A 26,923-nucleotide genomic window follows, 5' to 3' on the forward strand; every position below is an offset into this window, starting at 1 on the left:
TCGTTTTTAAAAATGTAGTGATCCTGCATCAGGCGATGAAAGAAAGAAAAAAAGTGAGATTCAGTCAGTGCAAGGTAAAGACTTCCATCCAGCACATGCCAGAATTACTGATCTATAACAGCACAGATCCACACAAAAAGCATGTTTGAACACCCCTTACTTCACCCTAGTCTGATGGTTTGTCGGAACTCCTTGAACTCTTGTCAGATTGCAGACCTGTATTGACGGTGTAGAATAACCGAATAGATATTTTGATATTCGAATAGTAGCGGATCAAACGATTAACCGAATGTCGATTATCAGTGCACATTCCTATTATGGTTACTTTTTCAATTGTTCTGCTGTGCAATCAGGAATAGAATGGAGAGACTAGGCACTTGACCAGTTGTGAGTAATGTCGTAATGGAAGAGAAGTTAGGTCAATCAAGCAGTTTATTTATAATTTATAGTTTGTTATATTGAGATTTAACAGCATCATACCTTTAGCTTAAACCGTTTATCACAGTTATAGCCTGTGTACGTTATCATTTTCATTTTTGTAAAGCTTATTTAATCCTCTAACAATTAATTCTAATTTTAAAAAAAGATAGATAAAATTAAACATATGAGATTATCACTTATTTGCTTGTCTTATGTAATTTATTCCTTTTAAATGTACACTTAGGATCTCCACCACAAAAACAAAAATGAATGTGTGAATATAAATTAGATGGAATATAATTTTGGATGGACTCACTCCATATCTTAATCAAATGGTAATAAGTAACCGGTCCAGTAGTCTAAAACCAGCCACGTGTCACACTAAAGAAAAAATCAAGAGGACAACTGTGCTCTGAGACTAGTAGCAAGGCAACCATTTCAGGAACATTTATTAGTAGACTGGGAGTGTTGCTTAATTTACCGCCTTCAAGTGCTGTATTTATTTTATTTCTATTATCCTTTATTAGCTAAATGTACAGCTAACATTAAAAAAAAAAAATCAATCTAGGAACAAAATTTATAAAATACAAAATTGAATTTTAGTATATTAAGTTTCAACACTTTTTTTCCCCCACAAAACTTTAATTGGTTAAAAAAAACAAGACATTTTACAAAACCTAAAACTACAAGACAATACAAAACAAAATGTACCCAGATCTGCCCCATCAGTTAGCTTACTAAAGGTTAGGGTTGTGCACGCAAGACACAAATATTTCTTTTGTCATATTTCCTGCATGAAAAACTCAATGTCCTCTATTCTCTCAAAGGTGAAAAGGAAGGGAGCCTTGATTTTGTCCTCATCCATTTCACCTTCATAGAAAATGGTGTCAATAAACAGGTCCCACACTGTTATGGCCAAAAAGGAATCAACCTTGTTCATCCTTATGACCTGTGGTAAGTGAACTTTCCCAGTAAAGTGGGTTCTGAACTCCACCCAGTCACAGGTGAACAGAATCCGTTTCATCACGGCCGAGTCCTTTGTGCAAAAATATAAGACATTTCAATAATAATGTAATTAAGTGCTGCTCAAACACTTTTATGAAACAGGAAAGGTAATTACATAAACAATAGTCAAACAAAACATAAACATGCCCTTTACATACATGGATTCTCGTAGTTGAGGTGACCTCCATAACGTTTAGATCCGGTTGGATCATTTGTTTGGTGACTGTCTCTTGGCTTTGAAGAAAGTGACAAAACAGTAAAAAAAAAATCCAGTGTGCATAATTTTTTATTACAAATGACCTGCATACTGGGAATCCACATAATGTATATCTTAATCCAAAGTATAGTTATCAGTATCATACCTTCCCAGAGGAAATGCCTGTAGTAACTGATGGCACCACCTCTGATTACAGGCATTGTGTTTTCAATCTTTTGTGCTGAACAATAACTAGAAATTGATAAATCCTCACTGCTGAAAAATCAAAGGGCTTCCCATCAAAACTCTTGATATTATATTAACAAATGCAGTGTTTAGCACATACAGACTTTATATGAATTATATGATCACTTACCATCAACATGAATATCCCACAGTCAGTCCCTCCAAGCTGAAGTGGTGCAGGGTGCACCACTTCAGCTTGGAGGGACTGACTGTGGGATAAGAGTGGAATAAGACCATATTGTACATACAGTATATAGTGCACTCTGAATGTATTAATGACATTCCACTGCTGAAAATAATGGTAAACATGCAAAGAAGTTAAAAGCTGTACCTCACAGTCTCTCAGTAAGGACATAGTCTGAAGGCCAGGTGAAATTTGATTTTCCAAATAACTCAACACATTTAATTATTATACAACAATATATCTTTTGGAGCTGTCACATGTTAGCAAAAAACAAAGTTGATCATATTGTATTATACCACGGTCAGTCTCAATACTGGATTCTGATAGGCTGGAAGGTGGTGTGGATTAAAACAGTTTACCGCACAGGTAGTTCCAGACAGTTTGCATAGACAGACACTGACAGTATCATATCAAAATCAATGACAGCTTTAACTTTACTAATTGTGGCAAGACCATGGTATAAGTGGGGTAATCCACACCTAGGTGTGCATTAAACACTCACCTGTTTTCACATCTGTGGGCTTGGCTTCGGGTGGTTCTTAACCTCCATGTCATACATTAAAATAATTTAATGAACTTTAGCCCTGGATTACCCCTCACATATAATAAGAATTGGGGTTTAAAACAGAACTACACCTCTTCATTACAGCCAGTGGTTTGGTTTAACTATATGACAAAACTGTAAAAATACAAATTCTGGAAACATTAACCAGAACTGGCTGAAAAGTAAAAGTATGGTCTCAAACGGAACTGCCATAATAATGGGTAAACTCCAGTTATCAAAGACCGACGTGTGTAGCTGTCTTTTATATCTTATTAGTGAATTTATCAATTAATGGCACTGGCATGAGTGCACAGCAAGGTTTTTCAGGTCAAAAGATAAGAATGAAAACAAACCTATATATGAAAAGCCTGGAGTTTGCCCTAGAAGTTTAAACTAAACGGAACCATGCAAAACCTGAAAACATCAAGTTAACAGCAATCTCCAAACCACATGGGTTCTTGGCGTCAAGCGAAAGTACTCTTCTGTCACTCTCCACACCTGTAAAAAACATTATTTGTTTTAAATGAACAGCCTACAAATTAAAGACAATGATTATCACAGGGTAAAACAAGTTGTTTACATCCTCTGGAGGCCTGCATCATCAGGAGGATATGGTGGCCCTTCACCTCCACCTGGTCTTGCATTGAATTCATGAACTTGTGTTGTCATCATGAATCTCAACTGTATCTGACCTGGTATCACTCTCTATAGTCCTGAACAGATGTCGGTCAGTTTTAAAAAGATGCCATTTAGCAACTGTTTTATGGAGACATGACTGTCTTGGTTTGGCACATGGGCAGTGCCAGGAATTCTTTTTAGAATCATATGCTGCTATTACCCTGCCTAGTCTGCTGTGGCGTGATATCTTCGGCTCATATATTGAAAAAGACTTTTTAGAAGGAGGCCCTCCAACAGTCACCTCAACAGAAAGTGGAACATCTGCATCAGCAGCTGCTTTTTGACGGTTTAAGCAGCTTTGCTTCCTTATGTCCCCAAATATCTTCGCAGCAACCATTTCTGACAGCACCTCCTCCTCCAAAGTGATGTATACGTTGTCCATTCGAGGGCAGAAGAGCAAAGACTTTAGATGTATGCACTCATAAGGAAGAATTCCACTCCTGACTGCACATTCAACATTTGCCTTGCATTCATCCAGTTCACAGATTATGTTTTGGCTTGCACCCCATGTTTTTTTCTGAACATGTATAGGAGAGCAAGGCTTAAAGAATGATTTATCAACAGCAAAGATGGCATTTTTGGCATCAATGCATTGGCTTGACAGGTGCCGTTTAGCTGAAATTTCAGTTACCCTTTGCCTGTGTTTTCTGTTAATGTGAACCAGCAAGTTCCTTTTATTTATTTGAATGCCACATTGTGTGCAAGTCACCCTGACTTGCTGCCGGACGCATAATCTTACTACTGACGATGGTGCTGCTGGTGATGGAAGTAATGCTGCTGGGGATGGAGGTGCTGCTGGGGATGGAAGTAGTGCTGCTGAGGATGGAAGTAGTGCTGCTGGGGATGGAGAAGGTGGTGCTGCTGCTGCTGGGGAAGGAGATGGAGGAGGTGGTGCTGCTGTTGAGGAAGGAGATGGAGGAGGTGGTGCTGCTGCTGGGGAAGGAGATGGAGGAGGTTGTGCTGCTGCTGGGGAAGGAGGTGGTGGTGCTGCTGGCGCTGTGGGTAGAGGCTGCCTGGATGATGTATTTTTGCAACTTGTTATATGTTTAATCAGAGCATCCCTTCTGATTAATGTTGATGTGCAGTAGCAACAGTGAAAATGTGCTGCTTGTCTGCAGTCTAGACTGCACTTTATGATGACAAAATCTAAAATGTAGAAAGAATAACTCTGATCAACTGTCTTGTTTACAATGTTTTATACAGTGCAGTGCCCCTGTAGAGATTTGTACATCCCCTGGTCTAAAGAACATTTATAGTTTTACTTGTTTATGATTTTAACAACAATCAAAACTAAATATCATTAAAAAAAAATTACATTACCATATATTTAATTTGCCAATTTGTAGATTGTCTTATACAATAGGACAAAAGAGAGAAGGGGAAAAGAACAATACACAATAATAAAATAAATATTCATCAGATAATTAACCTATAACTGTGGAGCAAGGGAATATTAATCATTTGTTGATCAATCTACATAATGGCAAATTACATATAGTGATTGAATTAAACTGAGTTTATGAACCCCTCTGGAAGTCAGTTTTTCATATTTTAGACATACTTCATTATGTCTTCATCTACGCTACATTTTCTGATAAAATATGACACGGTTAATAGAAAACACAAATAGTTTGAATATATTTGAATTATTTACTTAGTACATGAAGTATCCCTGTGTGCAGAAGTATGTGAACTTTTAAGATTCAGACTTCCAAAAGGTTTCAAAATGCAAGGAAATGTTAAATGAAATTATGTTTTTACTTTAAATTGTAGGGAGAAATGACGAGGCCATAACATGCGAAAAACAAAAGGGTTCATAACTTTCAAACATGATCACACACACAATAATTTAACTGTATAAGCAACAAATAAGAAACACACACATACCTTCATGATGAACTGCAACTCGAACATGATCTACTACATGATTCTGTACCTCATTCAAATGGTTATACACCAATTTACAGTAGGCACAGTGGTATTTTCTGCAGCACACTGTGCATCTCTTAATAGAGACAAAGGGACCATGTCCTTTCTTCAGTATTGTCTGATGCTTCTTTGCAGGTTAAAACAAACAAACAAACACAACACCATTTAGGGCTACATCTATCAGCAAAAAAAAAAAAAATATATATATATATATATATATATATATATATATATATATATATATATAAATAATTATAAATATATATCTATTCTTGTCATATTACAAACACTGCCTACACTTGCTAAAATTTGGCAAAGGCCAAATACTTTGCTGAACCACAAATTATATGTATTTAGGTTCTCGGTTTTTTGACGCTAACGTTAACCTATGCACATTCAGGGATTAAAAAATAGCTAACATTAACATTAATGTCGAGATAGGTCTAAGGAAGTATTTTACACACGTCCCAATGTTCAGTTTATCTAAAAAAGTTCAGTTTTTACATACAGCCACTACGTCGAATTGCCTGTGACTGTCCGCCATCTTTCCAAGTGGTACCTTACGCTCACTGCACGTGTTTACGAGGGGGCTAGACGTAAGCTCCGCCCATCTGCTCTGCAGTGAGCAGCCCACAGGTTGCGTTGCTGCGCAAGTAGTAGTGGACACTCGCGCAACGTAAGCAATGCACCCTCTGTTCTTTTCGGGTGATTCATGAAAAAAATCCGGTTAAAAAAGTATTTTGTTCACGACTCTCTTGCGCTGGGTTTGTTGTTGCATGCGGTGCAGCGAGCTCGTCAGAAACAGAACGGGAGAGGCGCGAGACACTGGTTGTGCGCGTTCTAAAAATATATTAAATAACTCACGAGATGATATCTGACAAAACCGCATATGAACGCGCACAACACGACTGTAGCCAGTGGCGACTAAATTATTGTCGCAATTATATTTGGTCGAATTTGTTACCATTTTAGTCGCAGCCTGGAGCCCTGTATAAACAATTAAAAGTAAACATTGTCATATTTCATCAACACTATATCATCATCAACAGTTGATCTTTAGTGAAAATTACGACTTTTGTTGTATCTTATAAGACTTTACATTTGGAAAACTGAATTTAAGTTTTTTTAAGAATCCTTGGGAACCCTAAAATACATGTAATTTATACACACATTAAGTAATTTTAAGATAATCAATATTGATTCTAAAATCCATTCCATATCATTATCTGTAGAACATTGCTGGAAACAATATTAAAGATTGAAAACACAATGCCTGTAATCAGGAGGAGGTGGTGCCATCAGTTACTACAGGCATTTCCTCTGGGAAGGTATGATACTGATAACTATACTTTGGATTAAGATATACATTATGTGGATTCCCAGTATGCAGGTCATTTGTAATAAAAAATATTAAAAGGTTGGAAGTGGTTTATGGCAGAGAAAGCAGACAGCTCTATGAGAGTATGAGGATCCCTGAAAAGACAAGAGGAATTGTGGGAACTAACAAAACTGGAAGAGATTACATTGCATTTTATTGTCATTTGTTTCATTTAAAATTTAGTCCTTTCAGATGTAAAACGCTTAATACATATGATGCGATCCAAAGTGCATTTGAACAGCGGTGAAACACTTTCTTATGTGTGTTATTCATACGAGAAGACAGAAACGTAAGTTTGAAGTAAATTTGTAGTATAAGAAAACGAAATAAACCTTGTGTAAATTGTCAGCTTTACGCTAAGTTAAATGCTATTTCTTGCCATTTTACATGCACAAGTTACCAGACACTGTAACGCTTTTCCCCGGTGATAAATGATTTATTCCGACAAATCACGGAGCCAAACAGCAAAAGTTTGAATTCCACACATTTAATGGCAGATACACAGGATGCACGCTCTTCTTATAGCCTACATGAGAAAATGTACAAAACATTAGCGTCACAAAATATAAAAGTATAATAAAGGTCACTGAGAGCACATCTGTCATCATCCTCCTTCACGTACACACAGACTGAGTAACTCTCTAATCACACAGGTAGCTACACGCATATGCAAATGAGATGGTTAAAGGTACCCTGCATAATAATAGAATGCATGTATACATTGTCTTAATCGTTACAGAACGATCCTATTTTTTTATCAAGAAAATTCATGTTGGATCATAATTTATTTTAAGAACTATGATATAAGTGCAAAAAAAAATCATATTCTTTATAATAATTTTGTATTGTTTTCCTGTAATTTTTTTTTATTTATCTTGTTTTAGAAACAACACCGCATAAGATATTTAGGTTTTTCAGAGAATGAAGTTTTAAAGTGTATTTTGTCTTACTGTATTGGCAGACGTTTTACAGTCAAAACAAGTGAAAAAAATCTACCAGTGAAGAAGTAATCCAAAGTATTTAGAATACGTTACTGACCTTGAGTAATCTTACCGAATACGTTACAGCATGTTTGTAATCTGTAGTGGAATACATTTCAAAAGCAAGTATAGATTACTGACCGGGTCAATGGAGCCAGTGCCCAGGGGCCCTTGACTGCCCGGCGGGCCCTGGGCTTTAAGGTTGCGCAATGTAGTTTGGCGATCCCCCTGCTCGAAAACCCATCAACAATGAACAATTGATTATATTTTTAATTTATGTAAAAAAAGACTGGAGTTCCGTTGTCTGACTGGACAGTACCATCAGATCAAGTTAAAACAGTGTTTAAAAGTAATTTCACACACATCTGCATTGTAAAATTATAATGTCCTTTGGAAAAAGTATATATTTTATTCATTCATATTGTCACTTTAATACGGTCACAATATTCCTGCTTGATGCCTAATGTATACAATGTTCCTGTGAGACCTAAATGCATCATGCATGAGACCAAATTTATTAATTTGGTCCTCTAATATATGAGTTTGTAACCCTTTTAAACTGTTGGTTACACATTTGAACTCAGGAGGCTTCAGAGCTGGAACAAGAGAGCATAATTTATGACTGTTATTGTTTTAAGAAACGTGCAGACAGAGTACAGACATAGACCTAGTACATAACAGGATAAGTTTCAAAACACCTGTCCTCGGACCTCACTGAGAAAGGTACATTTATGAGTCGTTTGCATAAACAAATGTACGAGTGGGGCTGCAGTATCTTTCCACTCAAACCACAATTTTCACACTTCTATAGGTCATAACAGCCTAACCTGACACTTAGGGTTATTACATCATTGTGCAGAACTTTCTGTACCTAAAAAGGAAGTGCCTGCTGGCACAGTCTCAAAATGGTATAAAGACCTTAACGAATATTTGGGTAACATTAACACACTGTGGCAGCGGGGGCGTGGTCAAGCGCCCGTCCGGGAGAGAAAAGCGGTAAGGGCGCTTACACCTGAGCTAAATTATGTCTAACACCTGTCTCTAATTTCAGTGAGCACGGGGAGAGCGGCATAAAAGGGCAGCCAGAGGGCCTCCATGGGGAGAGAGATGACAAGCTAACCCAGCGCGTTATTGCGCGTTATTGCGCGTTATTGCGCGTTATTGCGCGTTATTGCGCGTTATTGCGCGTTATTGCGCGTTATTGCGCGTTATTGCGCGTTATTGCGCGTTATTGCGCGTTATTGCGCGTTATTGCGCGTTATTGCAAAGACAACGGGCATTAAAGGCTTCCCTTGCGGTGAAGACTTGTTTCCTGTCCTCCTTCCTGTGAGGGGTGTTACACACACCTCTGCTCTCTTGCTCTCTGCATCAGATCTCCAACTTTGAGGCCTCATCTTGTCTCATTCTGTACTTTTAACTATTTGTATTTACTTAGTTAATTAGACAAAGACATGACTTTGTGTTGTTAGGTTTATTCCAGGACTTAGTCCTTGGGTATATTCTTAGGATATATTTACTCAACATTCATAATCAAACATTTATTTTCTGTATGATCGCTTAATTCAGTATAGTTTTACAAATTAAAGTTGTTTTTCCTTCTACAAGTCATCTAATTTATTGAAGTCATTTCCATCTACTGGATCTCGCTGCATCAGGACAGTGATCTCTCATGTGGGTAATATGGCTTTTATTGTCCAACAAACAATGGGCAACACAAAAGAAAGCGCTCAGATGGGAATTAGCGATTGTCCACAGCCATTTGTATCTGATAAGCGTTTTTCTCAAATTAAAACCACATTTGAATCGAAACGGTTCGTCTTTCTCTTGTTTTGTTCTCGCTTCATTTATGCTTAGTAAAAGTAACAATATTTTTTTTATTCTCACCCATTTCGCGGTAAGCGTCGTTAGACGGGTTTACCTGAAACTGCTCCAAAGACTGACTTCTTTCTTCCTGCCACTTCAGCTCAACAATGTTACATAACACTTTTGTGCGGACACTAGCCACCAGGATGTTAAAAAATATAAAATGAAGGCGCATGCGTGTGTCTGTAGTTTACATTTGTAGTTTTGCTTTAATGTACATTTCCCTCCTCTTTCTCCCGTCCTTGTAATTTACTCCCCTTTATAACTAAGCGGAGTTTGTGGTGGTACACTCGCCAGCTCTGTTGGGATGCATGTGTTGTGTTTTGCTGTTTCAACAGAAGGCATGTATTCACGGAAATATTGCAAGCTAATTGTCTGCGGTTATTTTCAGTCTTTATATTTATATCGGTTTTAGATCCAGTTTCTGGTTGCCATGAACCATGATCAAATGAGCAGTCATCTGTGACTCATGGACAGATGGTTTGGGAATTTGCATGAATAGTATAAGCATTAGGGTAATGAATAGAGCGCACTGTCTAAGTCTGACCACTAGATGACGCTAAAGGATCTAAATTTGGCACAACTTATTATTTTCTTGAAAATTATAAAACATTTCAGAAAAATTATTAACACAAATGTTAAATCTCAAACCCATCTATGTAAACGAAAAACGTTTAATATAAAAATCAAACACACACAAAAAAAAACAATCAAAATCAAACTGAAAAACAAAACACTGAAACAAAATCAGACTGCTTCAACAAAAGGGCAGAAAAGGAAAAACTCAGAAATACTAAACAAATAACAGTAGACTATAGTAGTGAAAGTGAAAGACATTTCAAAAGACAGTCAAACATTTTCTGAACATATAGTATTTGGTTTGTGATAACTAAATAAAATGTCATTATTTGTCTCTACAGTGGATGTTATCTAAAGCACACATTTCAAAATCAAAGTAACCCCAGATTGCTTTAGAGGGTCTAAATAACTGGACTGATAGTTTTAAGTAAATAATGCGTATGCTTATAGTAGGCCTAACTAAAAACCTTGACTTGCTGAAGCAAACAGAGAAAACTGAAAGGGTGCGTAGTTCCTGTTTTTATAAAGACATTTTCGTCAAGATTTTGCAGCTGTTGCTATTTTAAACGCGGGTATTTCCCAATTTACATTTGCTCAAAATGGGCGTGTCCCTCGTTCCTTCCGGGCAACCCTCGTACTCGCTCGCACCTGTACCTGTAACCTACAGGTGAGACGAGGGAAACTGGGAGTTTAGCACGTAGACTTGCTAAATAGACGTTTGACACCGGGTTTCTGTTTGTCTCTAACATTTTATATAGCTTTAGAATGTGCAGTTTGGACAGTTAAGCGTCTTGTTTCAAATACACCGCAAGATTGTGTTGAAAGACATTGTAAGAGCGTCGCTGTTATCGGGAGATTCTATTCTGTACTGATGGCAACAGCAAAGCGCCATAGACGGGCGAGACCTCAGCTGCCAGCGTGTTACCACGAAGGCTTTCTGGAAAAGAAGTCTATAAAAGACAAGGTAGGTCAGTGAGCGGACTACGTGTGTTCACGCGCCACGCGCGCGTATTTCAGTGTTCATTGGGAACATGTATGTTTGTTTAATTTATCTTCTCTTTTACACCTGTTCGTGCATCCTCATCAGGTGTATGCTTCTAGAAAAACTTCAAGAAGGGTGATTTAAAAAAAAAATATTTTTCCACAACAGCTTTACAGATAATAGAAAATTAATATGCACAAATGATAATATTAACAGATAGTCTCTAATAGACTTAAGGAAGTGGTGGTGGTGGTGGTGGTGGTGGTAGTGGTAGTGGTCTAAAGCACATAACTGGTAATCTGGTAATCAGAAGGTCGCTGGTTTGATCCCCACAGCCACCACCATTGTGTCCTTGAGCAAGGCACTTAACTCCAGGTTGCTCCGGGGGGATTGTCCCTGTAATAAGGGCTCTGTAAGTCGCTTTGGATAAAAGCATCTGCCAAATGTAAATAGACTAATTTTTTGTTTAATTATTTATGACATAACATTATTGGAATCCATTCCATAGGCTGTGCAGTTTGTTGTTGATGTATGACAGACATGTTACGGCTGGAGTTGGGTGAGACTTTTGATATGGCAGAGGTGTTGGTCAATAGCAGACCACCAGTTTGCATGAAATGAATGCGCTGCTTGTGTGATTTACCTTTATACCATCTGCAGATTTAATTTCAGTTTATGATGTCAACTGGCTTATCAGTACTGTTAGTTATGATTCACTGTCACACATTACTAGTTTTTATTGTGTTTAATCTGTTCCTCTTTTGAATGAGGTTATAGTATTTCTCTGTAAAAGGGCCAATCCTTTCTAAATGGCACAAAGTACACAATCATTTGAATTGTTTCCGGGCTAAGCATGTAAGTGCCGAGAAATGGTCTAACGATGGCCACAGAAGTTTTCTGTGAGCGTCAAAAGGAGTGTTACACAAGTTTCTGTCGTAATATGAAGGCTTCTTTCCTACAAATGTGGAAGCATAAACAAAAATCTGGTCTGGTGGCGTACGTGCAGAGCATACACTTTGGAAAAAATATTTTAGTGAAGATGTGTTTTTTGTTTCTTTAATTTGACAGATGATTTATGTTTTTTGAGAGCAAACCACTTTTGTCTTTTCACATTTCTGAAAAGTTAAAAATGTTATTTTATGATTTATTACGTAAAAAATTATTAAACATTTAGCATTTCAAAATGTGCTTTGACGAAATACATTCCTGGTAGTTTGGGATTATAAATCTTCTAACAGTGGCCCCAAAGCTCTATATTAATATAGATACATGGGATTGCCAAGTCAACTCCTTGAATTCTTTGTCATGTTCCTCAAACCATTTCTGAACTATTTTTGCTGTGTGGCAGGGTGCATTATCCTGCTAAAAAGGCCACTGCCATTATGGAATACTGTTGCCATGAAGGGGTGTAACTGCATGAAGGGGTGGTCTGCAACAATCTTTTGGTAGGTGGTACGTGTCAAAGTAACATGGCTTCTCAGCAGAACATTGTCTAGAGCATCACACTGCTTCTGTCTGCCTGCCTTCTTTCCATAGTGCATCCTGCTGCCATCTCTTCCCCAGGTAAATGATGCACACTCATCTGTCTGCAGCTACGCAACCCTATAAGAGGCAACTGCAATGCATTGTGTTCTGACATCTTTCTGTCATGGCCAGCATTAAGTTATTCAGCAATTTGTACTACAGTAGCTCTTCTGTAAGATCAGAGCCTTCCACAAGCTTCTTACAAAAAGGTGCTGGAATTTTGTCCCATTCCTCCAGACAGAACTGGTGTAACGGAGTCAGGTTTGCAAGCCTCCTTGCTCGCACATGCTTTTTCAGTTCTGCCCACAAATTTTCTATCGGATTGAGGTCAGGGCTTTCTGATGGCCATTCCAATACCTTGACTTTGTTGTCCTTAAGCCATCTTGCCACAACTTTGGAGGTATGCTACAATTTGCGACCAAGCTTTAACTTCCTGGCTGCTGTCTTGAGATGTTGCTCAATAAATCCACATAAATTTCCTTTCTCAGCATGCCATCTGTTTTGTGAAGTGCACCAGTACCTCCTGCAGCAACGCACCCCCATGCTTCACGGTTGGGATAGTGTTCTTTGGCTTGCAAACCTCCACCCTTTTTTTCCAAACATAACAATGGTCATTATGGCCAAACAGTAACATTTTAGTTTCATTAGACCAGAGGACATTTCTCCAAAAAGTAATATCTTTGTCCCCATGTGCACTGTAGTCTGGATTTTTTATGGCGGTTTTGGAGCAGTTTGTTCTTCCTTGCTGAGCAGCCTTTCAGGTTATGTTGATATAGGACTTGTTTCACTGTGTGTATATAGATACTTCTATACCTGTTTCCTCCAGCATCTTCATAAGGTCCTTTTGTTATTATTCTATCAGGAAGTCTTGCAGACTTGAATGAAATTTAAGATTACATTTATTTGATGAATATAATACAGAAAAGTAGTGTCTCTCTTTGGCGTAGGCCACGTTTGGCGGTCCGAAGAAGTTGTACTCAGAACCGTCATATCCTGCCGGAGATAGGAGGCAGGGGCGAGGAGCCTACCCTTGCAGGACAGGACTCAACTGGTGGTGGTGGAGGTTGCCATGTTTGCACACTGAAACAGCAATGTGATAGATTGTGAGCAGACTTCTAAAGCAACGGCTTACATGTGATTGGCTGGGAATTACACAGCTAAGGGTGCGATGATGTACAGCTGCTATTCTTCCCGCTAGAACTACGCTGCGCTTACATTTCTGGTATTGATTTGCAATTTTCACACCCAACTACGTTCATCTTTAGTAGACAGCTCCTTCCTGAGTGGTATGATGGCTGCGTGGTCCCATGGTGTTTTTACTTGCGTATTATTGTTTGTACAGATGAAAAGCAGTACTTTCAGGCATTTGGAAATTGTTCCCAAGGAAAACTCAGACTTGTGTTTTTTATTTTTTTTTGCTGATTTCTTTTGATTTTCCCATGATGTCAAGCAAAGAGTTTGAAGGTAGCCTTTAAAATGCATCCACAGGTACACCTCCAATTCAGTACACCTATCAGAAGCTAATTGGATAATTGTTTAAACACTTGGAAAATTCCAGAAAATAATGTCAAGCTGCTTAAAGGCAGTTAACTTAGTGTATATACATTTCTGACCCACTGGAATTGTGATATAGTCAATTACAAGTGAAACAATCTGTCTGTAACCAATTGTTGCAAAAATTACTTGTGTCATGCACAAAGTATATGTCCTAAACGACTTGCCAAAACTATAGATTGCTAATATTAAATCTGTGAAATGGTTAAGAAATAAGTATTAATGACTTCAACCTAAGTGCATGCAAAATTCTGACTTCAACTGCATTTATTTTTTAATGTGCTAACATTTTCCTTTGCCTTTGCACAGATGGGTCGTAAACTCTGGACCAGTTTATGTGGCAATTCACTCTTTTTCTTTAATAACACCAAAGATAATGTTGTAAGTGTGTTCATTGACTGCTTTTTTTCAATTTCAATGCTAGATAATTAATTTCAATGTCTGTGTATCTATTTATGTGCATGTTTATATTTGCATACTTGTAAATGCATGCTTTATAAGCATTATTTCTTATTTCTTTATATGTTGGTATACATACAAGATACATATTTAATACCTCATCTGTTTTCTTGTGTATGTTTTTGAATACAGTATATAGAGAAGCTGGAGCTCACTGATCTTGTCTCTGTGACAGATGACCGCTGCCGTGACCGAAACCTTGAAAAAGCTCAATTCACCCTGCATATGAAAAATGAAGACATCAAGATGATCGTAAGGCTTCTGTCAATGTCTCATCATCTGATGTTAAACTAAATACATTTAGAAAACTGCAAAAAATAAACTTGACTTGAATTTTACACATGGTTCTCTTTCGAGCATTCATTTGGTATCTCGCTATGGGAGTTCACCTCAGGCGTATCCAACACTGTAAGCAATGACACCACGACTCTCAGCTTACAGATCAATAATAGCAGTGATACCACTTTGTAGAAAACATCGCCACAGGTCTCTTCTTCCTTCTCGTTCTCTTCCCTGTAAAGATTAATGGAAACTATCATGAGCAGGACTCGCTAGGAGTGGTAGCTAAACAGTTCGTTAGACAAGCAATTCAGGTACGTCGCAGAGCTTGGCTTTTTTCTTTTGCAAATATTTTCACTGTCAAAGTTAATATATGGCATAAACCAGTGCGTCAAGGTGGGTTTACATATTTTTTCGGTAGAGTTAAAAGTGGTTATAGCTTCTTCCCTCTCCTGCACATCGTGGTGCTGTGGCAGATTGGCTGGTCTTATCACATTAAGGAGAAATCCGGGGAATAACACTGAATTAAGTGGCATGTTGTGGTGAACTGGCTCTGTGTTCTTGAGATCAGGTTTCTGTAATGGCGAGCTCACTGAGCGGCATAGCGAAGGAGAAGGATCCCTCCCATCTGTGCGCGTGCGGATCTATGATCTCGCCCAAGGCTTCCCACCCACGCTGTAGCACCTGTCTCGGGATCAGACATGTGCAGACTGCACTCGCTAATCCCGAGTGTTGCCCGCACTGTTCCAGGTTTGTACGGCAAGTTTTGGAAAAGAGGGTGCAGGTTGTGGCATCGAATAATGGGGATCCCTGTTTTTCCTCTGCCACAAGCGGAGAAAGACTACAGCCGCAGGAACGCCAAACTAGTGCAATTTAATGGACGAAGTTTCCACCGATCTGCATCCCCTCTTTGAACATGCCCTTTTGACAGGGGACAGGGATGAAGAGGAAGAGGATTTTGACTATGATCGTCTTTTGGAGGATGATGGCGAGGATGATGTTATTCTCCCCGCTCATACTCGGCCGGGCAGCGCGATGGACGCATCCCCCTTTCCTGTCCAGGGAGAGCTGGACCTGGTTGAAATGTATAGATGGGTGACAGCCAAACTCTCCATTGACTGGCCTTCACAGCAGGAAGGCCAGTGTGGAGAGAGAGGTGGAGAGAGAGAGAGAGAGAGAGAGAGAGACAGAGACCTGTATGACGTAAACAGATGCCATCTTGTGCTGCTCCGGTAAAACAGTTGATTCCTTCCATCCCAGTGTGCGTTGCAGAGATACAATGTTTTTTGGACATTTTGGCCCATTAAAGGTTTCTCTAGGCTGGATGTGCAAGGGATGGATGATCTAGGGATGTCCAGCCCCCCTAATCACCACCACTCCGATCGTCGGGCAGCATTTTGTCCACTCCCTCTTCATTGCTGGGATGGACCGAGAGAATGTCTGGCTCGATTTATCAGAAGATCTACCGATCTTCAGTGTTAGCCGTAGCGTTAATGCCACCTCGCTCCTCACAGTGTATCAGGCTGAGCTGATGGAGGAAATGGGGCAGCAAATTGACACCGTGGGTGAATTAGCTTGTGATTGGAGGTGTACCTGTGGTTATATTTTAAGGCCTACCTTCAAACTCAGTGACTCTTTGCTTGACATCTTGGGGAAATTGTGGCCCTCCACAAGACTGTGTTATCCTTGGGAGCAATTTCCAAATGCCTGAAAGTACTGCGTTCATCTGTACAAACAATAATACGCAAGTATAAAAACCATGGGACCACGCGGCCATCATACCACTCAGGAAGGAGATGCATTTTGTCTCATAGAGATGAACGTAGTTTGGTGTGAAAAGTTCAAATCAATCCCGGAACAATAACAAAGGGCTTATGGAAATGCTGGAGGAAACAGGTAGACAAGTATCTATATCCACAGTAAACCAGTCCTATATCAACATAACCTGAAATGCTGCTCAGCAAGGAAGAAGCCACTGCTCCAAAACCGCCATAAAAAAGCCAGACTACAGTGCACATGGGGACAAAGATATTACTTTTTGGAGAAATGTCCTCTGGCCTAATGAAACAAAAATGTTTCTGTTTGGCCATAATAACCATTGTTATGTTTGGAGAAAAAAGGGTGAGGTTTGCAAGTCGAAGAACACTATCCTTACCGTGAAGCATGGGGGATGGCAGCATCATGTTGTGGGGGTGCTTTGCTGCAGGAGGTACTGGTGCACTTCACAAAATAGATGGCATCATGAGGAAGGAAAATTATGTGGATACCTTGAAGCAACATCTCAAGACATCAGCCAGGAAGTTAAAGCTTGGTCGCAAATTGGTCTTCCAAATGGACAATGATGCCAAGCATACCTCCAAAGTTGTGGCAAGATGGCTTAAGGACAACAAAGTCAAGGTATTGGAGTGGCCATCAGAAAGCCCTGACCTCAATCTGATAGACAATGTGTGGGCAGAACTGAAAAAGCATGTGCGAGCAAGGAGGCCTACAAACCTGACTCGGTTACACCAGATCTGTCTGGAGGAATGGGACAAATTCCACCACCTTTTTGTAAGAAGCTTGTGGAAGGCTACCCAAAACATTTGACCCAAGTTAAACAATTTAAAGGTAATGCTACCAAATACTAGCACAGTGTATGTAAACTTCTGGCCCACTAGGAATGAGATGAAAGAAATAAAAGCTGAAATAAATAATTTTCTCTACTATTATTCTGTCATTTCACATTCTTAAAAGAAAGTAGAGATCTATAATATGATACATTTTTCTTCTCAGGCCCCAAGCCTTGAGTCTCGAGAGCTGTGGAAAGGCTTCATACTCTCAGTTTCTAAGGTCAGTTGAACTACTGAAAAGTCCTAAGGAATGTTTGCTGTATGTCAAACACATCACATAGTATGTTGTTATATGTCTGGTGTACCTTATGGTGAAATGTGAAGTAAAATGATGTGACATTACAGAATGACATAATCAGTAATATGGTACGATATTGTGGGGATTGAATAATCAATTTCAAGTTTTATCAAATTCCTCTGTAGACTTTTTATTTTGATTAGACAATGTACTAGACCTGTATGATTTTGTTTCATTATACTACAATAAAGCCAATAATTTGGCATCTCTCAAAGTTTTCTGGATCTTAAAGGAATGTTCTGGATTTAGTACAACTGCAACTCAATCTACAACATGACTTGTCCTACAGTTTGTAAAAACAAAAAAGATCATGTTCATTATATCGTACTTAGCATAGAAGTATGTGCATGGTAAACCAGAGAGGTTTTTTTTGGTATGGGTTTATTTGCATTCATCAATTTAAGTATGAACATGGATCAATATTTCAGAGCACACATCCCCAATGGCTGCTCCAATTATTAGAAACCACTCCACAACTAAAACAAAAGCTATAGAAGATAATACAAGTCCTAATAATTTACAACCAACGTCTGTCATTTGGTACTTGTCATACTGAGTCCCGATAAACGCATAATAATCAGTTTAACTGTTTCTTTCCCTCAGCTGTCTGTGCCCAGCAGTCTTAACCTTCTTCCTGGCCAGATTCAAATGATGAAAGAAACAATTGAGAAAGAGAAAAAGAGGCAGCAGCCTCCAACAGCTCCATCACTGCTTAATAACATTTATCTTCCTGTACTGCCAGACATGCCTGCGTAAGTTTAAACCACTCACTTCAGAGCATGCATTTGAAGGTAATGTGTGTCATTTATTCCAACAAGTGGTGTAAAAACTACTTCACCTTTAATAACACATAGTTTTTTCACTGAATAAATAGATATTATGTAATAATATAATTATGCTTTTTGTAGTTGTTATCATGATGTCTCTCGGGTTGAAGCTGAGCTCCTATTGGAAAGGAACGCTAATCGAGGAAACCTACTGCTGAGGCCTGGCCAAGATGGGGCATCTTTTGCTGTAACCACTCGTCAATTTGTCAACGGGTAAAACACACATTATCTAACCTCCAAGTGCAGTTTTCAGTTCTTTCATCTTTCACATTTTATTTGCCTGTTTGTTTCATTAGTTAGGAGGAATTTCTTTTTCACTCTGCAGATCAGTATTCAAACATTATCGTGTATCTCGGAAGCATGAAGGAGGATTCGCCATTGACATTGACACTCCTGTAAGTAATTTTGGATTAGTTCTGTTTATTTGAGCATCCCAACCAACCAGACACAGCAACATTGCCAAACATTGGCATTTGTTTGGGCAGGGCTAAATGGCTTTTCAAACAATGAAAGATGGGGAGAGTGTTCAGGAAACCTTGCAGTTAAATTTGGTGATGATAATGGTACAGAAATTACACACTTCTGGTCAAATTTCACAGCAATACTGAAATCATCTAATGATTCATTTTATCATCTCCTATCTTGTGTGTGTGTATGTGTACTCAAAGCTTTTGCAATAGGTACTTTATACAGTATTGCCATAAAAGCAAAGAGGAAGTTCCGATAAGTAAAAGCTTTATGGGTCACACAGCTGGAACTCTGATGGCAGTAGATCAGTACAGCTGATCACTAGAGTTATAAATTAAACATTTCTTGGAGATCACCATAAAGATTTAAAAGCTTTAGTTCTGTCCAATTTAATCTCCTGATTTTCATCTGCCATTTGGAAATGAAAGTACCACACACCCTTTTTTTTGCCTTATTTTGTATCTTTCTTTCTTGTCCCCACTAATATACTATTTAAGGTCTGGCCTGTGGCACACTGTAGTTTTTTGTGTATATAGTGGTTACAATTTTAGAAAAATTAGAAAGCAATCATATAATTTGCCCTTGATCTTTATGTGCACTGAAGTATTGGAAAATGTTGGTATGTTCACAAGTCATGTCTGTAAATGCAGATCTCCTGTCCCACTCTGCATGATGTCATCACCTGCCTGGTGGAGAAGACCAATGGGGTTTTAGAACCTTTTCTACTGGAGCAACACTATGAGGATAATATCAGTAATACACAGTATTGGTTGTTTTTTTAGATAAAGAAAGCATCTGGTGAATAACACATAAATGCTTGTGGAGAGAGGAAGATATATTATCAAATCGAACTGAAACTCTTAATGATGCTCGATACTGATTAGATAGACAAACAATCTTGGGGGAAAATTGTATCTGTTAGTAAAGCAGTCGTACAGTTGAAGTCAGAAGTTTACAAAGACTTCGGTTGAAGTCATTAAACCTCATTTTTTAGAGGGGATTAGCTGTTAATCCGCTAGCTACCAAAGTAGATTTGGAGTGCCTCTGGGAAAAGTTGCTGGTGAAATAACATCCGAATTGTTGGAATTCCTGAAGACGAAGAAAGTAGAGATGTGGTGAAATTTCTGGATGGGCACTTTTCGAGTCTGCTCAACATAACAATCCATAAGGTGGAAATCGAGTGAGCTCGGAGATCTGCGGAGGGAGACAGGCCCTGATTAATTCTGGCCAGATTTCAGAGATCATCCGATAAAGGTCTCGTCTTACTTGAGGCGAGGAGTAAAGGAAGGCTTTCTTGGAAGAACCACAGCATTTTCTTGTTCCCAGACTTTGCGAATTTGACGAGAGAAATGTTATCGATTCAAAGAATGCAGTAACTTTGAAAGTTACATCAACGGAAGGTTGACGGTTCCCGGACAGATTAAGAATAGATGCTAAGAATGGCCATAAAACATTTGCATGCCCACAGCAAGTATTGTCCTTCATAAAGTCAATGGAGTAATTCATTTGGTGAGACTCATGTTGCAGCCGAGTGGGCCTGACTGAACATTCACTTGACCGTCTGAGGAAGCTGAGCGCCTTTTGTTTCTTTTTGTGCTGGTTCCCCTTAGCGGCTGGAGTTGTTTTGTGTAACAGCACTCCTTCGGGACAGTTTTGTGGATGAATCTGCATGCTCTTTGTGCTTACACCCGCCTATTGGCTGGAGTATGTTTTATAGATTATCTTCTGTTATGTAATTCTGTTTTACAAATTTTGTTTAGAAACTCTGGACTTGAGCAATCATGGCAAATTTGTCGCGGGGGTTCTAGTTGTCGTACATGGACCGTTTGAGTTTAGAGAGATGGACTTCGGATAGTGTTGTCGTGCATGGGGTTAATGCGCACGTTTTTCTTTTTTCTGTTTGTTTGGTTTGGGGGGAGGTTATGCCAAGTGACTCTACCCTCCCTAGCAACTGGGACAATTTGGTTGCTTAGGAGACCTGGTTGAAGTCACTCAGCACGCCCTGGATTAGAACTAGCGAAATCCAGGGGTGGTAATCAGCGTATTTACTCGCTGAGTTTCCCAGGCCCCCAGGATCTTTGTCCTTTTTAAGTCTTGGACTGATCCGGGATTGTGTTATTGTTGGTGGAAGCTTTCCATTCTATAATGATTCCATATAAACTTCAAACAAAAGTGGAGCTAGTCCTGTAGCATAAGATCTAAAAAACTGAGTTTAGAGAGATAAAAGGTAAAAATGTGTTCCACCAGCAGATTTCACTGAGGGAATAGTAGAAAAAGACTCTCTCTGCATTATAAATCTAGCCAAAAGCTTCCCTGCTTGGTCTACGGACTCGAAGTATGATTGCCTTGCCCTGAATTGACAAAACTATACCTTCCGTGACAAAATAGTATTATATCTGTATTTAAATCGGGTCAATTCTCTGAGGCAATCAGATGACATTCGGCGCTTCAGCTCTGTCTTGGCGCTTTTAATATTTCCTTCCAACTCCACGAGTTCTCGTGCTTTGGATATTTTGATGAATGAGGCATACTGTATGATCCGGCCCTTAAGAACCGCCTTAAATGCCTCCCAAGCCACGCCCACAGAGGATACAGAGGACCTGTTGGTCTCCATATAAACAATGATTTCAGCCTTTAACATTTGTTGGAATTCAGGATTTTGCAAAAGGGATACATTAAAGCGGCAACTAAATTATTTATTTTTCTCTGTATGTGGCAACACACCTAAACACACCAGGGCATGATCGGAGACTAAGATTGAGCAATCAACAACAGATGAAATGAGTGACTTGGAAATAAAAATCAAGTCTATGATAAAATAATTCTGATGAAAAAAATGTATAGTCCCTACCAGATGGATTCAAGTCTCCAAATATCTGTAAGACCAAGATAATTTACACACCCTGTGAAGCCTCAATGTTGCTCTGGGATAAACCCAAAGAATGTGTAGATTCATCCACATAACTGTCTCGAAGGAGTGTTACTATACAAAACAAACTCAAGCCTCTAGGCGTAACCAGCACAAAAAAAAAACAAAAAAGGTGCCTAGTTTTGTCGGACGGTCAGAACGTGAGCACCACACAATGACCCATTCACTCCATTGAATCCATGAAGGACGTCACCCGTTGGGGACATGTAAATACTTTGCGGCCATCCTTAGTATTTATTCTCAACCTGGCTGGGAACATCAGTGCAAAAGCGACCTTCCGATGATGCAAGAGTTTCTTACATTCTTTGAATCGATCACGTTTCTCTCTTGTCAAATTTGCAAAGTCTGAGAACAAGAAAACGTTGTGGTTTTTCCAAGAAAGCCTACCTTTACTCCTTAACTCGCATAACACAAGATCTTTAATGGATGATCTCATAGCGGCAATGTCCTCTCGCTAGACAAACAATCTCAGCAGTAGTAGTAATGAAGTCACTTCAGGGGTGGTGCAGGAATCGGATTTCCAAACATTTGAAAGTCCCTATTGATGTTTTCACATTCAAGTCTTCTTTAAATCTGTGCATGCTTGTATGTTATTTTTCTGCTCAGCAGGCTTTTTCAAGTGCAGGATAGCCGCCTCAGGTGACCATGTCGACGTGTTCATTTTGATAATCAAATAATATATGCATTTGGGCAAGTAGCCTAGAAAATGACGTGTCAAAAATGCAATTTTTTTTAATCTGCTGATTAAAATCTGCTAAGAAGGCTTTTTTCAATGAGGTGCCGACTGCTTATCGGGTTAAACTTTCTTTTATTCTGTGCGCACGTCATGTTTAGAATACATTAGGTTTATTTTAGGCTATATCACAGGCCTATTTTTTTCCATCCTATGGCTACTTTTGTTTTACATCGTAACTGTTATTGGTTAACGCTCTATAACAAACCGTTGTCATGTTAGATCAATGGCTAATGCACGTGAAATACTTTTCAGCACATTTTTTTTCTAGCGTAGATTTGGTTTAGTCTACCTGTAAATTATTTTCATTAATGTATTGACTGTTTTAATCTGTTAAGTAACTTTTACTTGGTGAATTCCATTTAGAACAGGCTGGGTTGCTCTATTGGTCCTGCACTATTCATTCAATTGTTTTCAATAAATATGCCTGTTAAATATTCACTAATATCGATTCAGTGAATGCGTGTCATGTTCTATATTTAATGTAAAATGATGATGGGAAGGTTTTTCTACGATTAAATGTCAGGAATTGTAAAAAACTCAGTTTAAATGTATTTAGCTAAGGTGTATGTAAACTTGTGACTTCAGCTGTACTTGTTGGTATAAATCATCCCTCTTGAAAAAAGATTTGACACTATGAATGGCATGCTGTTCACAGAACGGAATGAATTTCAAAGTTTCACAAATTTGTCTTTCTATGTTTGAACTAGGTATGGCACCAGCTACCTGGATCTTTATCGTCTCCGATACTGATGTTTCTATATGGTTTGGGTATCAGTCCGACAAGCCCGATCCAAATTCGATACTGTGTGTTAGTCATGTTCGTTCCGGTCAAGCTCCAAAAATGACATAAGAACCATAAAAATGCCTCGTGCATTTTATTCAAAGCCACCTGAAGACATGCGATAGCTCTGTGAATCACAAAAGGCTGTATTTAATAAGTACATTTATTAAAAGCACATGCAGCACCAGGGTGTTAGTGAATGGCGCTGCTCTGTTTACACACACACACACACACACACACACACACACACACACACACACACACACACACACACTCGTGGCTATTTTAGTCTTTACGTGATGCGCGATATTTGAGCACTACTCACGAACAACATCTCAGATGTAGACTCAATAGTTCGGTTAACTTCTAATATGCATTTAGAATAGCACCGGAGGTGCATTTGTCCAGAATTAAACTACTGTGAACTTGCCTACAAACACACATACAGGACTTTCTGGAGAGTTCAGGATGTAAAAATAAAGGGTTTTTAAGTTAAAGGTGCTCAATTGAGAAATATTACTGTTGTATTTAAAATTCTAAAAGTAATAGTAATAATATTTATAATTTATCATTATTTACAAATTATTACAATATTTAAGTTGAATGGGTTCCAAAAAATAACTGTGAATGAAAAATGAAGTGTGATATAACTAAATTGAACAAAAAATAGATCTGAATCCTTTAAAATCCAGATGCACAATTGCCAAAAAATTATGTTTTTGATACGGTTTTATACTGAACACTTTTTACGTTACTTTTGCTTATATTAAATATATTTACATTTATATTAAAATAATGTGTAGTTTGAGGTTTGGGTTTCTTTACATATTAAAGATTAGTTCCACAGAATAATGTGAAGATATTCTAAACTGATTATGCAAAAAAACAACAACACTGGTATCAGATCAGGATCGGCCGATACGGAGATTTCAGAAGAGAAAAAAGTGGTATCGGTGCATCCCTACTTAGAACTAAGCTATTTAGCTATTAATTTAAACAAAACCCATGAGCCAGCACAGCATGGGTTATAGTTTTCATGATGTCTGATGTATTTGTTCTTTTTTTTTTATTCTTTCTCAGGTTATGTTCAGGCCAATGAGGAAAATGGTGAGAGGAGTGTACAATGTGCCAGCAGTGAACCTTTACCATCTCGACCGGTTCCACCCCCTAAACAAGGTAATACATCTTTAGGAGCATAGAAATTTACTGATAATCAGCTCATCTATAATATTTAAGATATTGTAACTAATTGGTTGCCTCATCTTGACTTTTCATTGGGTTTAATGGATGTCTAACTAACTAGACCTGACAGCTCTACTCTTAAAAGGCATGTAAGGTGATAAACTGTTATGTTGTTATGTTTAGTCCAAAGGGATTACAGGGCCAATTCAGAACCTTTGGCAAACACACAGGAAAGCATCTACCTCAATGAACCAAGTGAGTGCATGTACAGCTTTCCATGTAACTGCCAAGAACTGTAGTTCTTTCAACTGTAGCTTCTTGTAATGTTTTAAGTTTGATTGATTTACATTGATTAGTTCCATGTTTTAGATGTGTTTCTAATGTATGTAGATCCTCAAATATGTTTGTGTTTTCCAGAGGTTATAGAGGAAAAAGTAGATCTGGCTTGTGCTGTACTACCACACTCTTCAGGCAACATAAACACAATATCTAAAGGGCCTTTCAAAGCGAAAGCTTTCTTGTACAAAAAGTTTAAATTATTTTAAATTTGTAGTGTAAAAATCACACCGCTCCTGTATGAGACATTGACAAAAATATAAAGTAGGGCGGTCATAGACATCCATATGTTTGCCTAGAAAATCTATTGAAAAGCAGTGCAGACAAATTCAAAAGCACGTTTAAGGAGACTGGCTCCTAAGCTCGTCTTAACAAACACAGGCCCATATTGTTATCAAACATGTATAATTAAAAAAATATTGTAATATACTGTATACTTTACTCTCTGTCTTATATTCCATGTCATTTAAATTAAACTAAATGGTAAAAGTTTGACAAATAGGTTGTGAAAAACATTTATTTTTGTAATGCCGTTGAATGACTGAATTGACCAAATTATTATATTTTTAACAGTGCAATTTTTGCCACATCAAAATTTAATGCTGCCAAACCAGAACACCAGTTCAGGTGAGTTCACTTCAAGTTGCTCTTGGGAGATTGTTATACAAACTGAAAAATTAACCTTTTCATCAAAGATCTTTTGGATGGAAGCACAGTAGAGCCTTTTTACCTTTTGTTAGAGCATTGCTAGATTGAGGTCTCACCTAGTTACTAAACACTACTGGTTGTAATCCACAACCTTTGTACAAATTGCACACCTGCATAGTATAATGCAGATGGTTAGATTTCTTTATTATAGGAACAATGCTTTTTTTTTTTTTTTTTTTTTAAAGCTGTGCACTTATGACATACTTTTCTCTACTTTGATGTAGGCAGTGAAAGAAAAGCTTTAAAACCCCCTGGCTACCCTCTTGCAGCACTCCGAAGCAGCGTGTCAGACGTGCCTGAGAACAATTCTCAGCATTGGCCACAACCTGCAGGTATAAGTAAAGACAAATACACTTTTACATTTTTTTTTTTATATGTTATCAATAAATGTATTAAATTATTTATTGAAGGGATAATTTGCCCCAAAATTCAGTGTCAGTGATGACAGTTTTAATTTTTGGGTGAACTGTCCCTTTAAGAAAAAAGAAATTCCATAGCTCACTGTGTTTTTGTTCTTAACAGCTTTATCAGAGGAGCTCAAGATGATTTTGAAGAAGAGACAGGCTATCCAAGAATGATTTTGAATCGATGTGATGTCAGGAAGCTTTGAAATATACAGCTATACTCACCTCAACACTGTATAAGTAAGAGTTCAACTTGGCTCAGAGACAAGCCAGTCAGATTTGGATCAACCTTTGGATCAGGCCCTTGAATCTAGTCAGCAGCTCTTTCTGTATTTCTTGTTACAATCACTTAGTAGACATTATACCAACCTATCAACTATTATGTGTCACATTGTGACCTTTGTAGCTGCTTACTGTAAATTACTACTGCTGTGTATGTAGTCATAACTCATTTACAAGTGTATATCTTGTAGCCTCTTATCTTATTGACATATTCCATGTGCCAGAGATTACTCGCATGAAGTTGAAGGTGTAACCAAACTTGCCTGTCAGTTTTTGACTTGAATTCCTTAATGTCAGATAGCTGGTCTGTCTTTTTTTTTTTTTTTTTTTTCTTGGTCTCTTATACTACAAACATTAGGATTGCTAAATGCATCACAAAGGGTTGTTGGTAATATGATGAACTATATTGTGGTAAAGATTTTATATTATGGGGAAGTTGCAGGTCTGCTTTTTTCAAATACAGAAACTTCTGTTCCTGTTGAAACAAAACATGTAGTATAAAACAAGTGATTAAAGAACACGATCACAGAAATTAAGTGTGTCTTCTGCTCTCTTCCTTGTGT

General features: G+C 38.3%; 2 protein-coding genes across 4 annotated transcripts; one reads left to right on the forward strand and one right to left on the reverse strand.

The window, feature by feature from the left end:
• Positions 1–539: 539 nt before the first annotated feature.
• LOC127630418 (uncharacterized) lies at positions 540–5,746 on the reverse strand. The gene is made up of 3 exons (XM_052107889.1): positions 5,711–5,746; positions 5,161–5,329; positions 540–4,419 (listed from the first exon to the last, which is right to left on the reverse strand). Exons 1-3 carry the CDS (start codon positions 5,744–5,746, stop codon positions 3,245–3,247), a joined length of 1,380 nt encoding a protein of 459 aa, XP_051963849.1. The 3' UTR covers positions 540–3,244.
• A 4,891-nt stretch (positions 5,747–10,637) lies between these two features.
• On the forward strand, positions 10,638–26,886 carry LOC127630419 (signal-transducing adaptor protein 1-like). Of its 3 annotated transcripts, none has more exons than XM_052107892.1 (14): positions 10,638–10,966; positions 12,333–12,436; positions 14,372–14,443; positions 14,654–14,773; positions 17,573–17,629; positions 18,311–18,459; positions 18,616–18,747; positions 18,860–18,929; positions 19,653–19,755; positions 24,529–24,624; positions 24,814–24,885; positions 25,540–25,593; positions 25,899–26,006; positions 26,197–26,886. In XM_052107892.1, the coding sequence occupies exons 3-14, from the start codon at positions 14,372–14,374 to the stop codon at positions 26,250–26,252; spliced, it is 1,089 nt and encodes a 362-aa protein (XP_051963852.1). In that variant the 5' UTR covers positions 10,638–10,966; positions 12,333–12,436; the 3' UTR covers positions 26,253–26,886. The 3 variants fall into 3 exon arrangements, with proteins under 3 accessions (XP_051963852.1, XP_051963851.1, XP_051963850.1); XM_052107891.1 differs by having other exon boundaries at positions 12,333–12,429; XM_052107890.1 differs by lacking the exon at positions 12,333–12,436.
• Positions 26,887–26,923: the final 37 nt, after the last annotated feature.

This window comes from Xyrauchen texanus, chromosome 37 (assembly GCF_025860055.1).
Source record: "Xyrauchen texanus isolate HMW12.3.18 chromosome 37, RBS_HiC_50CHRs, whole genome shotgun sequence".
NCBI lineage: Eukaryota > Metazoa > Chordata > Actinopteri > Cypriniformes > Catostomidae > Xyrauchen > Xyrauchen texanus.